Raw genomic sequence first — 19,801 nt, forward strand, 5'->3', positions numbered from 1 at the left:
GGTAGCAACATTTTGACCTTTCGACCTAGACCTTTGAGTTGGACCAACTTTTGAAAAACTGTAACCTTGGCCATACATTTTGAACGGTGGTGCTAAGACTTTGATATATCACAGGTGTATTTCTTTATACTTTATACTTTATACAAAGACCTTTCTTTGGGTACCAACATTTTTTACCTCATGACCTTGGAGTTTGACCTACATTTAAAAAAAAACTTTAACCTTACTCATAACTTTTGAACGGATTTTGCTTTCATATTTACAGAAACTCATGCATTCTTTGTGAGAAGACCTTTCCTTTGGTACCATTCTTTTTTGACCTCATGACATTGACCTTGGAGAATGACGACTATATATATATATATATATATATATATATATATATATATATATATATATATATATATATATATATATATATATATATATATATATATATATATATGTATGTATGTATGTATGTATGTATTTGTTTATATAAATTAAATGAAGAATTTACTAGTAATCTACAATTCCTTGTGCATGAATATTCAGATGACTTTGGTTTGGCACTAGATATAAAGTACAACGCGTATTGGGAAACAACAATCTGCTGGGTTAGATGCTCCCATAGAACAGTTTATCGCCATTGGTCAGTAGCGTTATAAACGAAGTTAACAAAGTTTTGTATGGAGCGCCAGTAGAGACAATCAACACCACTGATCCCTGCGAGCCGGGAACCACAGAATCAGATACTATGACAGATGATATGGCTACATCCACCCCAAAAGCAGCATCGCAGAATCTGACGGAGCTAATCGATGTGTCAACTAAATTCGCAGTGCTTCAGAAACAAACTGAATCAACCAATAAAAAGCTAGACATTATAACAAGTAAGTTATCAAAATTAGACACTATTGAAGCAAAATTAGTAGAAATGGAGAGATCTGTTAAGAATTTAAATTCCAGAGTTGGGAGACTCGAAAACAAAAATCACGAAATTGAAGAATCGGTCAACTTTATGTCAGACAAGTTTGATAGTGAAAGTAGCCATATGGCAACATTAACGAAAGAGATTCAGTTGCAAATGAAAGATCAGGAGAAACAAATACTGGGTCTGCAAAAACATATAACAAATATAAAAGAATTAAATGCAAAGGTCATGGAAAACGCCACAAAAGAAAAAAAAGAAACAATGCGGCACTCAAACATGATTGAAAACATGTCCAAAAATTTGGATCAAATGAGACGTGACGAGAAGGAAATGGAAGAGCGATTAGTGGATCTCCAGTATCGATCAATGAAGATGAACTTGATTTTTGAAAACCTGGGAGGTGAAGGTAGAGATGAAGATATTTACTACAAGCTTAGATGTTTTCTAGCAAATGAATTAAACATACAGCACGATGTTCAGTTTGCAAATGTGCATAGATTTGGACGGAACTACAGAGGAAAAAATCGTCCGGTGGTCGCTAGATTTATATATCAGGAGGATCTTGATCTCTGTTTACAGCGAGCATCATTTCTAAGAGGGACGCCGTTCCGAGTCTACAGGCAGTACCCAGCATCAATGGCTGAAAGGCGACGCACTCTTATTCCAATCATGAATAAATTCTGGAACGATGGATCTCGAGTGAAACTTGTACGCGATCGTCTTTTTGTTGACGGTGTACTCTATGATCCGAGTGATGATCAGTGGATGGAAGAACACACCGAGGAAGTCCAACCGATGGACGTTACGAGGGAGGCAAGGACTGAACGCGAGCTTACAGCTGGAAGCCGTCAGAGTAAATAGGATCACGCGGTCGCGGGATCGAACACAGACAACAGCGCAACTAATAGCCGCGGCCCCGGGACACTTAATGTGTTATCATGGAACATTGGAAAGGGACTTAGAGTTAAACAGAAGGATAGTGATTTTTTATCTATTATCAATAGTGTAGATATAGCATGCTTATCTGAGTGTTGGATAACGGATGTCAGCAGTGAAGAAATCAAGATATCTGGGTATGAGTCTTTAATTTTTCCAAGGAAGAAATGTAAAGGAGGAGGATTAGTAATTTTTATGAAGCAAGAAATACATAAATATGTAAGTGTGGAAGAAAATTTTTTAGATACCATTTTGGTTATACAACTTACACATTGTAAAATTGAAAATAGACCAATTTTTCTGTTTTTCTGTTATATACCACCTGAGGGTAGTGTTTTTTATCGTAAAGAAGATATAGATTTATTTCAATGTATGTATGATCTAATTAGTAAATACACATCACTTGGATGTGTATTTTTGTCAGGCGATCTCAATGCTAGGTGTGGGCTAAAGGAAGACTTTATTGTAAATGATAATCTTTCTGAACATGTATCTGATGCAATACAACATTTGGTATCATATACTTCAGATATATGTAATATTAATAGGAAAAGTCAGGACAGTTATATAAACCAGCACGGTAGAAAGTTTTTGAATTTATGTAAATCCACAGGTTTCCGAATTGTAAATGGTAGGCATTCCGGAGATTCTAAGGGAAGTATAACTTTCTACGGTGCCAATGGAGTCAGTTTAATTGACTACCTTATATGTCGACAGGAAACTATGCAGTATATCTTAGAATTTTCTTCTGGAATATTTAATACTTTATCTGATCATTCGCCTCTATTTTTCAAAATCAATTGCAATAATCTTCATGAAAGTACATATTCTTCTAACGACATGTCAACAAATCACTTTAGAGTAGAGTGGGAAAATATAAGATGGAACGAGGACGAAAAAGACAGTATAAATTATGATCTAAGTAATAATGCAGAAACATTAATTAACATAGTAAATTGTCAGTTAAAAGACCAACAAGAAGTAGACAATTGTGTTAATAATCTGTGTAATGTTATAAATGAAATTGTTTTACCAAAATGTCAAACAAAACGGGAGCAATATACAAGTGAAAATTCACAAAATAAGCATAAATCTAGAAGAGATGATAAACCTTGGTTTAGTGATGTATGTAAAAAGAAATATTTGGACTATAAAAACGCTTTGCATATATTTAATGTAAATAAATCAACGGAAAACAGAAACAAACTATTGCAGGTAAAATCAATTTATAAAACACTCGAAAGAAAACTTAAAAGAGCTTATAAATGTCAAGAAGGTAATATGATACAATCGTTAAGAAAAACCAATCCACGAAAATTCTACAAACATTTTTCAAAAAGGAAAATCAAATGTCCTGCAACTGAAATAGGGTTGGAAAATTTTTATAACCATTTTAGGAATCTAACTCAGAATACAAACTCGGAGGAAGATCAATATAACCCAGATGCTGATAATTTTATTGAACCTGTATTTGATGAATTGGATTATGAAATTTATGTTGAGGAAATTAGACATTGTATAGAAGATTTAAAAAGAAATAAGAGTTGTAGTGAGGATTTCATGCTAAATGAACTATTTATAGACTGTAGTGAGACACTCATACCGGTTTTACATAAAACGTTTAATGCTATATTTATGTCTGGGTTTTTCCCACAATCTTGGTCAAAGGCTATAATTGTACCAGTATATAAAAAGGGAGACGTTAATGATACAAACAATTATAGGGGTATTTCTTTGGTTAGTTGTATGGGTAAACTTTTCACTTCTATTCTAAATCAACGACTACTGAAGTGGGATAAAGATATATCTGTCATAACAGATGCCCAATTTGGCTTTAGACATGGTTATGGGACTGTTGATGCAATTTTTGTATTACAATCATTGGTAAATAAGTTTCTACGTAAGAAGGGTAGGAGATTATACTGCTGTTTCATAGACTATAAAAAAGCATTTGATTTTGTTAATAGGAGTAAATTATGGGCTAAGTTATGTAAGCTTGGAATACATGGTAAATTATTGAAGATAATTAAATCTCTTTACGAAAATATCAAATCGTGCGTAAAATATGATGGTGTCCTTTCCGAATATTTTGGAAGTCAAGTTGGACTCTTTCAAGGTGAAATTTTATCCCCAATATTATACTCTTTTTATGTAAACGATTTTGAAATGCATTTGTTGAGCGAGAACTGTCCATCGATTGAAATTAATCTAATTAATATATTCCTTATTATGTATGCTGATGACACTGTTATATTAGCAGAAACACCCGAAGCTTTACAAGAAATACTTAACTCTTTGCACAATTATTGTAAGAAATGGAATCTTACTGTAAATACAGATAAAACTAAAATAATGGTTTTTAGAAATGGAGGAAAAATAAAAGAAAATGAGAAGTGGTTCTATGACAAAAATGAATTAGAAATAGTAAATGAGTTTAATTATCTTGGATTATTATTAAATTATAACGGTAAATTTACTAAAGCACAACAGAAGCTGGCAGAACAGGGGAGAAAAGCTCTTTTTAGTGTTCAAAGTAAACTTTATGATTATTACTTTAATACTCAAACAAAATGCTCCGTATTCGACACTTACGTCAATAGTATACTTTCGTATGCTTCCGAAGTATGGGGTTTTAACAAAGGAATTGATATAGAAAAAGTTCGTGTACTGTTCTGTAAAAAAATTTTAGGGTTAAAAAAGAATGCTAGTAATAAGCTTCTTTATCTTGAACTAGGTAGATTTCCCTGCCATATTTTAAGAAAAATAAAAATTATGAAATATTGGTTAAAGCTGAGAAAAACAGAAAATTGTATTCTGAAGACGTGTTATGAAGAAATGGTACAGGAAAATGATGAATGGATTGTAAACATTAAAACAGAACTAGATAAATTAGGATTAAACTTCTTGATGCATACATATTATGATGAAAAATATGCATTTAAACTTATTGAACAAAGAATGAAAGATATTTACATTCAGGAAATAAGAGCAGAAATTAACATTATGCCCAAAGCTAATTTATACAAATATCTTACAGAAACACATTGCCTTCAATATTACCTTAACAAGCCTTTAAGTGTTAAAAATCGAGAAATAATTTCAAAATTTAGGATGTCTGATCACAATTTATATATTGAAAGGGGTAGATACACGAATACTAGTAGAAATGATAGAAAATGCATATTATGTAATCAGGATGAAATAGAAGATGAATTTCACTTTATTTTACAGTGCCCAACATATGAAAATATAAGAAAGAAATATATTAAAAGATATTATTATCAAAATAGTAGTGTATATAAATTAATACAACTATTTAGCGCTCGAAATGTAAAGGAATTAAGGGGTCTTGGAAATTTTTTAAGAGAAGCAAGCCATATACGGGAAAGTAAATTAGAACTACATGTATAATATTAATTTTTTAAGAGTGATTTACTATGTCACAACAATATATATGTATATTATATATATATATATATATATATATATATATATATATATATATATATATATATATATATATATATATATATATATATATATATATATATATATATATATGTAAACATTTAATCTCAATGTCATTTTAAATTGTGTGAATATATTGTAATATATATTATATATATTCTCTTCTTTAGCCATGTCAATTATGTATATACTATATGTAATTACATGCATGTAATTATGTTTCTCTGATGTATCTGTTGATACAAGGAATAAAAGAACACATAAACATCAAATAGATATTAAATAGATATTTCGAAAAATTAGTATGCAAATTTTCTAATCAAAGAAATGCACTATTCTATATAATTAATTTTGCCCCTTGCAGACCATTTCATTAAGTAGAATATAAACCCCATTCTATTCGAAACTATTTATTCATATCATATATATTTAATTGGTTTATTGTACAATATAAGAAATATGACAAATTTTGTAAATTGTTTTTAATTATTGTATCTAATGCGTCTGTATATATTTGAACATGTATTTTCTTTGTGTTTGAAAGGACACTTTTTAAGTTCAAAAACCACTGTGTTTGTGTCCACACCTGTTGCTTTAAAAATAAGCAATTAAAGTGTATAAATTAATAAATATACCACTCTAAAGACGAGTTTAATAAATGCCTAACTAAAATGGCTTATGTTGCACTATTATCACCTTAAGCTTTTTAAAATCCTCTATTGCTACGAAAGAATATCATTTAAGACCGAATTTAATAACTGGAAATTAGCATGCACATGTTGCACTATTATCGTCGTAAGATTTTTAATCCGCTATTGCATCTAGAGAAAATCTGTAGCTTGCGACGGCGCATGGCTACATAAAGCCCTTATTGAAGGGTGTATATTGATTAAAACTGTACAAGATTAAAGTTTGTATGCCTGTAAGTTTGTATACATTAATTACATACATTACATCAGCATATTCACACAAGATGAAATCTGAGATCCGCGCCCCGCTGAGTCAGCCAGACACAAGCACAGAAACACACTCGGTAGATAAAGCAGTGCGAGACTCGGTATCATCAACAGTTTCAAAAACTTAACACACGTTCAAAGTTACAGTGTTGATTGCTGTCAATACCGTCTAGAAGGTGAGATTTTTATTCTTTTCAAGTTCTAAATGTTTATAAATCACCCAATGATACATGTAAATAACTCAAAGTGAATAGTTTGCAGAACTTTGCCATCGCCAAGATGTATGATGCTAACATCTTACATGTAAACAATAGAATACGTTTACTTAATGCTGTTTCCAAGTTCTTGTATAGACCAAAGTACTCCACTGAACTATAATCTTAAACTTTCCTAAATATAATCAATTACGATGTCAACTTAAGTGCGAACCATTAAAGAAATAATATATGTTCTGCTAGTTTGGAACAATACCATGAATACAAGGTGACGATAGCCTAACCAATTTAACCAAAAATTGCAAATACACGTATATTCCGATATCAAACTAAACTATGAATTTTTAAACCGTTTAAACACTGTTAAAGAAATTCCTGGAACATTATTAGTCATGTACTTTCTGAATTGTTTGTTGTGTACTGTGTACATACATATGTCACGAGAACTTTGGCTAGGGAAGCTGATTGACCCCCTATGGTTAATCCGCTGTACAGAGTATAATCCAAATAAATCTGAAATTCTCAAATTATACCAGATATACTCGCATCACAACAGGGGGCCGTCTACACCCGGTGTTTATTCATAGGAAAGAAGTCACGTGGAGAAAAAAATGCAAAATAATCCGTGTCAGATGTACATGTAATGGCTAAGAAATGGTCCATTTTTTAAATATACAAGTGATACATTTCATATGTACATAATAAATTACCATGTAGCTCTTAAATCTCTTTTAAGTGTACTTATTGTGCATGATCTATTCAAGACCGCTCTATATTTTATATTAATAAGAAATGTATGTAATGCTATGTACCGGTATGTATCTTTATTGATTTACTGAAAGCATGGACAGTACTGGCAAACCACCAAGTATACCCTGGTACAGTTTTAATTTATACATTTATAAAGAGGACAGTTCATAATGTACAAACAATCTGCTCCCCCTCTCTCTCTGCCTATTCTTTTTGATACATGGCACACTCCTTACACAAGTAGATTAATGATTTTTAAATTTTTATATACCCCCTTCAGAAAATAAACAAGAAAACATTGATGTAACCATTAATTGTCGCCCGGGAAATAAATAAAGTAAACAATGGAAATGAGTCTTGATCATCAAACCGCTTCGATATGTGTGAAAAAGGCAAGCGTCTAAATGATGGAGACGATAGTCGAGAATATTTTGAAAACTTATAGTCGGATGAAAATCGAACAAAAACGATATCCTTTTAAACTTTATCAATTCCTCAAGTAAATGTTGGCTGCATAAAATATAATTTGAAACCAGACACATGCATCACCTATTTTCAAAAATATCTTTCACTTAAAGAATATAAAACACGAACTGTGTAAAGTACTTTTTTACGTTTTTATGCGATAAGTAAAATTCAATGTTCTAAAAAAAGGGACCTGTCGTTTTTTTCGATAGTAAATGATAAGCAACTTTATATATTAAATATGAAAAACATATATATTTTTACAGATTCACTTTATGGAAGTAAATATATTGTGTATCTCGTAATTTATAAAGGGAAAGGACATGCTGATTAACAATCTTTTTAATGTTTAGAAAACCTTTAATTCTGAATAACTTCTCCCACCTCAATCTCCATATACCAACACTTAAACTTATATGTATAGAGCAGCCCGGTCCTCCGGGCTGCAATAAATAAATAAATAACTAGCCTGGAATTCCAAAGACATATTTTCACTTTCACGATGTCAAATTTTCTCTTCAATGACCCCCCTCTCGATTAACATGTCCAGGCTCTGGGGGCATAAAACTTAGATGAGCTCACTTTTGATCCCAGTCTCACTTTTACAAAAGGAATTAATAGTGGAAAAGTGAGACTGAGATCGAAAGTGAGCGCGACTAAGTTTTATGGCCCCCGAGCCAGAAGTAAGACCCTGTGACAATCACCTCCATAGTCTCACCTTCCATTACTAACACGTGCAGCTGAAACTGTATCCATTTGGTAAATATCTGCAAAAATTTATGCTAGAAAATATCAAAACTGTCACCAACAGTTATTAGAACAAAAGGGTAATATTTACATCAGTTAAAATGCAAACAGTTTTGAAATGAAATTCGGCATCGATGTCGTTGTGTCTTTGACCAGAAATTAAATTACCGAGGGAAGATACAATAGCTACAATAGACAGAGCATTGTTAATCATATTAATCAATGACATGTTAATACATAGTACTCTAATTAAATATTGACCCATGCATAAAAATGGAACACTATTTCTCAGCACTTTTTCTCAATCATATTGAATGTTTTGCAAAATGATTTACTTAATTAATACATGTACATGTATTTGAATATGACTGTAGTGATGCTTTTTGCCCTCTATATTAAATGTTTTCCAAGTTAAGTTTCTACACGTTTGTCGTATTTCTCATTTTTTTACATGGATAAAATCTTGAAAATGTTGAGAGTAAGGCCGCATTGATAAATAATTGATTTAAATAATTTCTATTTAATCATACATTATGTAGGCTACTGAACCCTGAATATACATGTGCATTATCTGCAACATTTTCATCCAATTTCTACATAATTATAAAAATATTATACTATTCCACATAGGAGAAACGAAGATCTTTTACGGATCAATAAAGACCAATTTAGTAATTGGTTGCATTGCCACAATATGGACATTCAAACTATGGGTTGTTGTACACGAAGTTGTGACTTTATATCTTACTGTTGTATATGAAGTTGTGACTTTATATCTTACTGTTGTAAATGAAGTTGTGACTTTATATCTTACTGTTGTAAATGAAGTTGTGACTTTATATCTTACTGTTGTACATGAAATTGTGACTTTATATCTCACTGTTGTACATGAAGTTGTATATGAAGTTGTGACTTTAGATCTTAGTGTTGTACATGAAATTGTGACTTTATATCTTACTGTTGTACATGAAATTGTGACTTAAGTTCTTACTGTTGTACATGAAGTTGTGACTTTATATCTTACTGTTGTTCATGAAATTGTGACTTTATATCTTACTGTTGTACATGAAGTTGTATATGAAGTTGTGACTTTAGATCTCACTGTTGTACATGAAATTGTGACTTTATATCTTACTTTTGTACGTAAAGTTGTGACTTTATATCTTACTTTTGTACGTAGAGTTGTGACTTTAAATCTTACTGTTGTATATGAAGTTGTGACTTTATATCTTACTGATGTATATGAAGTTGTGACTTTATATCTTACTGTTGTACATGAAATTGTGACTTTAGATCTTAGTGTTGTACATGAAATTGTGACTTTATATCTTACTGTTGTACATGAAGTTGTGACTTTAAATCTTACTGTTGTACATGAAGTTGTGACTTTATATCTTACTGTTGTACATGAAATTGTGACTTAAGATCTTACTGTTGTACGTAAAGTTGTGACTTTAAATCTTACTGTTGTACATGAAGTTGTGACTTTATATCTTACTGTTATAAATGAAGTTGTGACTTTATATCTTACTCTTGTACTTGAAGTTGTGATTTTATATCTTACTGTTGTACATGAACTTGTGACTTTAGATCTCACTGTTGTACATGAAGTTGTGACTTTATATCTCACTGTTGTACATGAAATTGTGACTTTAGATCTTAGTGTTGTACATGAAATTGTGACTTTAGATCTTACTGTTGTACATGAAGTTGTGACTTTATATCTTACTGTTGTTCATGAAATTGTGACTTTAGATCTTACTGTTGTACTTGAAGTTGTATATGAAGTTGTGACTTTAGATCTTAGTGTTGTACATGAAATTGTGACTTTATATCTAACTGTTGTACATGAAATTGTGCCTTTAGATCTTACTGTTGTACATGAAGTTGTGACTTTATATCTTACTGTTGTTCATGAAATTGTGACTTTATATCTTACTGTTGTACATGAAGTTGTGACTTTATATCTTACTGATGTATATGAAGTTGTGATTTTATATCTTACTGATGTACATGAAGTTGTGACTTTATATCTTACTGTTGTATATGAAGTTGTGACTCTATATCTTACTGTTGTACATGAAATTGTGACTTTATATCTTACTGTTGTACATGAAGTTGTGACTTTATATCTTACTGTTTTACATGAAGTTGTGACTCTATATCTTACTGTTGTACATGAAGTTGTGACTTTATATCTTACTGTTGTACGTAAAGTTGTGACTTTAAATCTTACTGTTGTACATGAAGTTGTGACTTTATATCTTACTGATGTATATGAAGTTGTGATTTTATATCTTACTGATGTACATGAAGTTGTGACTTTATATTTTACTGTTGTACGTAAAGTTGTGACTTTAAATCTTACTGTTGTACATGAAGTTGTGACTTTATATCTTACTGATGTATATGAAGTTGTGATTTTATATCTTACTGATGTACATGAAGTTGTGACTTTATATCTTACTGTTGTATATGAAGTTGTGACTTTAGATCTTAGTGTTGTACATGAAATTGTGACTTTATATCTTACTGTTGTTCATGAAATTGTGACTTTAGATCTTACTGTTGTACATGAAGTTGTGACTTTATATCTTACTGTTGTACATGAAGTTGTATATGAAGTTGTGACTTTAGATCTTAGTATTGTACATGAAATTGTGACTTTATATCTTACTGTTGTACATGAAATTGTGACTTTATATCTTACTGTTGTACATGAAGTTGTGACTTTATATCTTACTGTTGTACGTAAAGTTGTGACTTTAAATCTTACTGTTGTACATGAAGTTGTGACTTTATATCTTACTGATGTATATGAAGTTGTGATTTTATATCTTACTGATGTACATGAAGTTGTGACTTTATATCTTACTGTTGTATATGAAGTTGTGACTCTATATCTTACTGTTGTACATGAAATTGTGACTTTATATCTTACTGTTGTAAATGAAGTTGTGACTTTATATCTTACTGTTGTACATGAAGTTGTGACTCTATATCTTACTGTTGTACATGAAGTTGTGACTTTATATCTTACTGTTGTACGTAAAGTTGTGACTTTAAATCTTACTGTTGTACATGAAGTTGTGACTTTATATCTTACTGATGTTTATGAAGTTGTGATTTTATATCTTACTGATGTACATGAAGTTGTGACTTTATATTTTACTGTTGTACGTAAAGTTGTGACTTTAAATCTTACTGTTGTACATGAAGTTGTGACTTTATATCTTACTGATGTATATGAAGTTGTGATTTTATATCTTACTGATGTACATGAAGTTGTGACTTTATATCTTACTGTTGTATATGAAGTTGTGACTTTAGATCTTAGTGTTGTACATGAAATTGTGACTTTATATCTTACTGTTGTACATGAAATTGTGACTTTAGATCTTACTGTTGTACATGAAGTTGTGACTTTATATCTTACTGTTGTTCATGAAATTGTGACTTTATATCTTACTGTTGTACATGAAGTTGTGTATTTAAATCTTACTGTTGTACATGAAATTGTGACTTTATATCTCACTGTTGTACATGAAGTTGTATATGAAGTTGTGACTTTATATCTTACTGATGTATATGGAGTTGTGACTTTATATCTTACTGTTGTACATGAAATTGTGACTTTATATCTCACTGTTGTACATGAAGTTGTATATGAAGTTGTGACTTTAGATCTTAGTATTGTACATGAAATTGTGACTTTATATCTTACTGTTGTACGTAAAGTTGTGACTTTAAATCTTACTGTTGTATATGAAGTTGTGACTTTATATCTTACTGATGTATATGAAGTTGTGACTTTATATCTTACTGTTGTACATGAAATTGTGACTTTATATCTTTCTGTTGTACATGAAGTTGTATATGAAGTTGTGACTTTATATCTTATTGTTGTACATAAAGTTGTGACTTAAATCTTACTGTTGTACATTAAGTTGTGATTTTTTATCTTACTGTTGTACGTAAAGTTGTGACTTAAGATCTTACTGTTGTACATGAAGTTGTGACTTTATATCTTACTGTTGTCATTACAGGATGTTTTCCCGCTGTTCCTTTGTTTTGTACCTTAAGGTGGCGGTCACTATTCTCTCCACTATTGCTGTCTTGTCCACCATCGAGTTTATCAACACAACCTTTCACCGACGTGCAATCAGCTCCGAAATGCCAAGGTCTTGGCACGCCAGAACGCCTTACCTTGTGGACACCCCGGCTTGTAAAATCCCTAACCTGGATCCATATGACCCTTCAGTAGTGCATTTTATCAAGCCTCAACAAAACCCGATTTTGTGTAACAAAAAGCTATCGCTAACATTCGAAAACGGAACCAAACTTCAGATCAACTGGACAGCAGTCAGCCATTCCAGATGGAGTGAAGAATTTGGTTACTGTAGATATCAACCGATTTATAGACCGCCAGATAACCATGACAACAATTATTTTACATATTTGGAAATCAGTGATGAAATCAATGGTACAGTTGAAATGAAACATGAATTTATCAGAGTTATGTGCTACAATCGCAACCATGGAAAAATTTATACAAATTTTCATCAATTCATCTTACCGAAACCTGATGTGGAAGAAAGGTGTTCACTTGCGTTTGTTAAACATAAGAACAGTCCGTACGTGAAGGAGACGCTTAATGTTGTCATGATTGGCGTTGATTCAATCTCAAAGCTAAATTCACAGAGATATCTGAAACGCATGCGCACATTTTTAATGGAGGAACTCGGTGCCTTTGAAATGACAGGTTATAATAAGGTTGCAGACAATACATTCGTGAATATTGTTCCAATGACGATGGGAAAATTCTTAGAAGAGGTACCATGGAACGAAAGCATGAGTAAAATTCCATTTGATAAATACGATTTCATTTGGAAACAATTCGCTTCAAAAGGGTATAGGACTCTTTACGCAGAAGATGCACCCGAGATCGCTATCTTTGATTATCTAAAATCTGGTTTTCATCGGTCGCCAGCAGATTACTTCAACCGACACTTCTCATTGGCTATGACAACAGATAAAAGTGTCTGGTATGACAGCCATAACTGCGTAACAGACCGTTTAGAGACTGATATAATCCTCAGTTACATCTATAACTTTATGGATAAATACAAATACGAACCACATTTTGCATTTTCGTTTATCACAGGTTTAACTCACGACTTTCTCCAAAGTGCTGGATATGCAGATATTCCATATTTAAATTTTCTCAAGAAACTGCGAGAAAACGAACAACTGAACAACACAGTGTTAATTTTGTACAGTGATCATGGGATGCGATTCGGCAAACTTCGTGAGTCGTACATCGGAAAAATGGAGGAACGACTGCCTTTTCTTTTCTTTGTTTTCCCACAATGGTTTCTGGCAAAATATCCCGTGTATGCAGACAATCTAAGGACAAATAGCCACAGACTGACGACACCATTCGACATTTATGAAACCCTCTCTGATATCCTATATTTTAACAAATCGATTCCGTTTAGAAAGGGGTTTAAAAATAGAGGAATTAGTTTATTTAAGGAAATACCGGAAGACAGAGGATGTGAGGACGCAGGAATACTTCCTCACTGGTGCACATGCGCAGAATTTCAAACGCTATCTCCCACCAATGAAATAGTACAAAAAATTGCCAGTTATATGATTAAAAACATAAACAGTCAACTTATTGAAGTGTCTAATAAATGTGCATTTCTTAAATTAGGAAAAATCAAAACTGCAGTTAAATTACTTCCGTCAGAAAAAGTGCTAAGATTTCAAGAGAGTAAAAATGACGTCATCAATAGGTTTGTGAAATATGGAAACCGATCTAAAGCTCAAGTGAATTATCAGCTAACATTCAGCACTGTTCCAGGGGACGCCGTGTTTGAGGCCACTATGCAGTTTGATGAAGTTGACCATTCCTATAAAATGATTAGTGATATCAGTAGAATCAATGCGTATGGCAAGCAATCTGTCTGTATTGATGTCCACAAACTAAGAAAATTCTGCTTTTGCACATCTTGATAATATTTTAATAAATAAACATAAAAAATGTCCCAGTTATTCAATTCCTGAAAAACAATCAATATCAGCATTTACTTGTATGGTGCTAGAAGTCTTAATAAAATTATATTGAGTATTACCGCACCTGAAAGTAGCACATTACCATTCCCTTATGGGCACAATATATTTATCTTAACTTTTTGTGAAACATGTACAGGTAACATGGAAGCTGTTTGCACTTACTGCACGTTGTTGAGCATTGATTGATATAAAACAAACAGAAAACAAATTCATCGCCATGATAATTTAATATCCAAAACAAACATATTTAATGTACAAATACTAACTATATGTACTGGCGCGAATTTGATGATATATCATTGACGCTGCCTAACATTTTTTGCACAGCTACGTAATGAGGTAGAACAATTTGATGAATGGAGGCTGAATGTTTTTTAATATATGTATCGTCTACTTTATACTTTTTTTCATGTCCATTATTCAGTACATTCCAGGCCTTTCTACGGACCATTTTTGGAAATATCCAAAAATATCCCCAAATTTAAGAAATCTTTACTTGCACAGCTAGATTTTTTTGTTTTGTGGTGCCTGTAGAAATGGTGCCGTGTTCTATTGTTTTGACTCGCTGATAATGAAAATATTGCCCTTCTTTTTTTCAAAAAAAAAAATTACCATTTTGGTCTCTGACAGAACATTCATGTTGCACTGAAATGTATACTTTTTTCAATGTTCTCAGTTTTGTTGTCATCTTATCCAAAACGCCTGCTTTCAAACAGGTCGTCTTCTCCTCGGTGTTACTGTGTTTCCATTATTAAGACAAATTCTTCCCTAGGCCAGATAGAAGCTGACATTTTCGGTCTGCGTTCATTGGAGAACCTGTTGGACACGAGAATGCTTGCTGAAACTCCTCAGAATTTCTCAGAATTTTGTTCACTCTACAAAAAATACATGAAAATATTACAGTTCTGTTTGTTTGTGTACATATGAAGTCAGTCAAATTGTCTTTTAACAAAAATTTGAAAGAGAAGTATTAAATTCTGAATAAAAATAGCCTAGAGACTTTTACCTGTATTGACTTGAAACTATTCCCGATTTTTACCTGTATCGACTTGGAACTATCCCCGGTTCAACCTTTATTAACTTTAAGCGATCCCAGATTTTTACTGTATTTACTTGAAACTATCCCCGATTTTACTGTATTGACTTGAAACTATCCCCGACTTTTACCTGTAATAAGTAAAAACTATTCCCACTTTACTTGTATTGACTTGAAACTATTCCCGATTTTTACCTGTATTGACTTGAAACTATCCCTGACTTTTTATCGACCTCACACGTTTGCTAAAAGGAAATATAAGTATAATTGAATTGCATAAAATGATGAGATCAGGAAATACTATGGAACTTCATTCTCTTCAGCTCAAATAAAGTGAGAAAATATAAAATTTGCAAGGGTTTACTTTAATTATTCTGAGATTCTTGTTATCGCAAAGAAAATAGTTACTTGAGTACTCAATTTAACTCAATTTACTATAGTTTCAATTTTTACATTATAATTATATTTACATCATATTACTAAAATACTCTAATTATTATAAGTACTTTGATAACTTCAGTACTACAATAGTCAATTCCTTCAATACTACAATTAGTTGATCACGACAATTACTTTAAGCACTATAACTACACGAGTACTATGATTACTTACCTTTGTAAGTACTACAATTCCTTAAGTACTACATTTACTAGAGTACTATAATTACTCAAGTACTGTGTTTGCATTGTAGGGTTCTTTAATTAGTTTATTACTTCAGTAGCTTCAGTACTATAATTACTTAAGTATGTGTACTTCATTTAATAAGGTACTAAAATAACTGCTGCTACAGTTACGTGAGTACTATAATTACTTAAGTATGTGTACTTTATTTATTAAGGTACTATAATAACTTTACTACAACAGTTACTTGAATCAAGCGAATTCTATTTTATACGCGTCTACAGAGGAACTTAATGATAGTACTAGAAGTGAAACTGACAGTGAATTAGTTAATAGTGTATTCGATTTATTCACTTTCCATGACAAGTCACTGGATAATATAGATATGGCGTCAAACCAAACAACCTCTGCCTCTGTGTCAGGAAAACTAGATACACTATTAACTGTAGTCCTTGATTTAAAGAATAATCAGGAAAGTATGAAGCGTATGTTTGAGTCCAAGTTAGACAAATTAAAAACTGATTTGATGGAAAATGTTGAAAAAAAGATTCGATCATTGAAGGATGAGATATCTTTAGATATTGCTAGAGAGACAAATCGTACTGATCAAATTCTCACTTCTATACAATCCATACAATCACGTCTGGACAATTTAGAAAAACATGTAACAGGGGATAACAGCAATCACCTTGGAATCACCGGACACTCGTTAGATCCGCTAAATAACAATGAGATTACTATCACAGCTAGTGGCATCCCTGCCACTGAAGATGAAAACGTCATGCAAAAAACTGAAAATTTGATTCAGGCACTGGGAGTCGATGTCAGTTTGTGGCAAGCGCACACTTGAACAACAAGCTTCGGATATTTAATCATTTTACGAAAAAGGGTAGCCTTTTTTTTCCTCAGTTGTGTAGCATTATTTTGTTGTTGTTTTTTTTAAAAATATCATTGAAAAAAATATTCTGAATGTGGATGCTTTTCAAGCTTAAGAATATCAGATACTCAGAAAAAATGTGATAAAATTTTGTCGAACAGTTCTTAAACATTATTTATCACGAAGTTATTCTATGCCGGGTTTTTTTTATTTATTTATTTTATTTTATTTATTTATTTTTCTTTTTTCCCACCAATTCTATACTTTATATTGAAATCAAACATGAAAAAATTGAAATCCTTCAAAAATTTCCTTATATATTTCTTGTGTTTTCCCAGACCGTTTCACGTGGAGGTACCGCCATGCATTCACGATGTCCCGCAACGCTTCCTACTAAGAATAAATCATAAATGGTAGTATAATATTTTTATTACGATATTATCTGCGATAGATTAAAATTAATTTATTCACTAACAACTCAATTAACTAGAATCCTTGCATGTACGTGTTGCACAACTGTTACATGGAAATGAGAATAAGATTTGTAGAATTATTTATTTACACCTTTATAATAAATATACCAAAAATGGAATCAATAATCCATGGATATCTTGCATACAGAATATTCTTAACACTGCAGGACTATGTAATGTTTGGAATGATCAAAATTTTCATAGTGTTAAATGGATTGCGACTGCAATAAACCAAAAGCTTAAAGACCAATTTTTACAAAAATGGTATAGTGATATGAATAATTCCAGTAAAGGTATTACATATAGAATTTTTAAAACAAAGTTTGAATGTGAAAAATACTTAACTATTTTACCAAGAAAATTTAGAAATATCTTTTCAGAATTCAGAACAAGTAACCATCGTCTTCCCATAGAGGTGGGTAGATGGAATAATGTTGAAAGAAATGAAAGAGTGTGCTATTTATGTAATAATAATCAAATTGGAGACGAATTTCATTACTTACTGGAATGTAATGTATTTTGTAATATTCGATTTTCTGTTAAAGAAATACTATGTACATCCAAATATTATAAAATTCTGTAATTTAATGACAAATACTGACCCAGCATTCTTAAGAAAATTGTGTATATTTATCATCAAAATTTTTGACACTGTCTGTCCTCCTGTAATCTCTGCTCGTCCATAATTATTGTAAATATGTATATATGTACCTCTTGTACCATTCATATGGTTTTTGAGAGAATAAATGAATGAATGAATGAACACCTGCAGAGAACTCGGGTGTGAATTTACGGCACGTGGTATATGATGCAATAGCTGTCAATTTTATGCATTATTGTAATTTATTAACTATTCAGCTTTCACTTTTAGATAATGACTTTTTTTCACAAGAAAAAAAAAAACCTTTTGGACAAACGGTGTGCGAATTTTCAAAACTGTACGGGTCGTTCTTTTAAGAAGAGTATATAAACTGTCAAACAAATACATGTACAATATTTATTATGTACAATATATAACTTACATACTTTGGGGGGCAATATTTTAGTAAAATTAACATGCCCAATAAAAATTATTTATTCTGCGAACTTTGTCTGCATGTACTTTATATACAATGACAAAAATTAAGATTGATACAAAGCATAAAAACGACCGCAAAAAATTATTTCCGTGCACAAGAAAAATGATTTTCTTAAAAACGCAGAAAATTAACTAGTGAATGTTTTGATGTTCTCAGAAAATGAGGACGTAAACTCTCTCTTTCATGACTTATGCCCTAAATTCCTCTTACGTGCTAATCCAGGATGATTTCTGCAGATTTTGCTGCAAAATGAGGTGAAAGTCTAAGAAAAAAAGAATGCCGTTGTGTCATTGGCAGTTAAAGCATTTTAAAAGCAATCTCAACTCAGACGAAACAAGGACAAAATAAGGATATACAACATGAATTCAAAAATAGTGACTTCAAATATATACTTTAGCACCATAATTTTATCAAGAATATTTCAGTGCGTTTTGGAAAAAAAAAAGAATTATCGACAAATATGGTATCGTTAACATTTTACAACAATTTCTATTTATTTGTACCTGCGGATGAGCTGCGGTCCTAATAAAGGCAGTGTTGCGGAATTAAGTTATAATGCTTTTAATTATTAAAATAAACATGAAATTGGCATATTTTCGTTTTCTGTCGTTGTGTATAAAAACAAATACTAATATAGACTTTTGAAATCTGGAACGAATTTAGCATTAATTATTTTCGGGGGGGGGGGGGGGGAATTCTTAACGGAAGTTATTCGTTACGGGAATTAATTTCAACAATAAAAAATTATAATTCTTTGCAATAGATACATCAACGTTTGTTTTAAGATGTGAATTAGATGTATTAATTGTTTCGTCTTGAAATTTGTGAATGAGAAAATCGACATGAAGATTTGCAGTGGAATACATGTAAGTTTAACAAATGTTCATGTTGTAACCCCAAATGCATGTATGGTTAAATATATTATATACAAAATTTCATGCTTATGTTGAGAATGAGAGTTGAAATCGATCTTTTTAATGAGGACGTTATAATAGTAAATTTGTCAGCGACAAAAAAAAAAAATTGTTATTCGGTCAAGTTTAGAAATGCCTTTTATATCACACTTTCGTTTTTTTGAGTGGTGGAATGAAATTGTCAGTATTGTTTGTCGTCATTGTATAATCATTACGAATTTTTTGGTCAAATAACAATACAAATTATTAATCTTTACAAAAAAAATAAATTAA

At 31.5% G+C, this 19,801-nt stretch overlaps 2 protein-coding genes across 2 annotated transcripts in view; one reads left to right on the top strand and one right to left on the bottom strand.

Moving 5' to 3' along the window:
* Nucleotides 1-6,370: 6,370 nt before the first annotated feature.
* Nucleotides 6,371-14,494, top strand: LOC133203670 (uncharacterized). Its single transcript, XM_061339436.1, has 2 exons — nucleotides 6,371-6,449; nucleotides 12,497-14,494. Exon 2 carries the CDS (start codon nucleotides 12,498-12,500, stop codon nucleotides 14,466-14,468), a length of 1,971 nt encoding a protein of 656 aa, XP_061195420.1. The 5' UTR covers nucleotides 6,371-6,449; nucleotide 12,497; the 3' UTR covers nucleotides 14,469-14,494.
* Nucleotides 14,495-15,279: 785 nt separating this feature from the next.
* LOC133203535 (endothelin-converting enzyme 1-like) overlaps nucleotides 15,280-19,801 on the bottom strand; it is a 15,217-nt gene continuing 10,695 nt past the window's right edge. Inside the window, exons 15-16 of the mRNA XM_061339306.1 lie at nucleotides 15,760-15,809; nucleotides 15,280-15,403 (exon numbers count right to left, since the gene is read on the bottom strand). Of these exons, the coding sequence (XP_061195290.1) occupies nucleotides 15,280-15,403; nucleotides 15,760-15,809 (174 nt within the window). The remainder of the gene's footprint in view (nucleotides 15,404-15,759; nucleotides 15,810-19,801) is intronic.

The sequence above is a fragment of the Saccostrea echinata genome, unplaced genomic scaffold (genome assembly GCF_033153115.1).
Source record: "Saccostrea echinata isolate AGI-Se365-2 ecotype Australia unplaced genomic scaffold, CSIRO_AGI_Sech_v1 ptg000051l, whole genome shotgun sequence".
NCBI lineage: Eukaryota > Metazoa > Mollusca > Bivalvia > Ostreida > Ostreidae > Saccostrea > Saccostrea echinata.

What these genes read in the sequence shown, in the direction of transcription:
- LOC133203670 (XM_061339436.1), top strand. Translation starts at nt 12,498, where the DNA reads ATGTTTTCCCGCTGTTCCTTTGTTTTGTACCTTAAGGTGGCGGTCACT.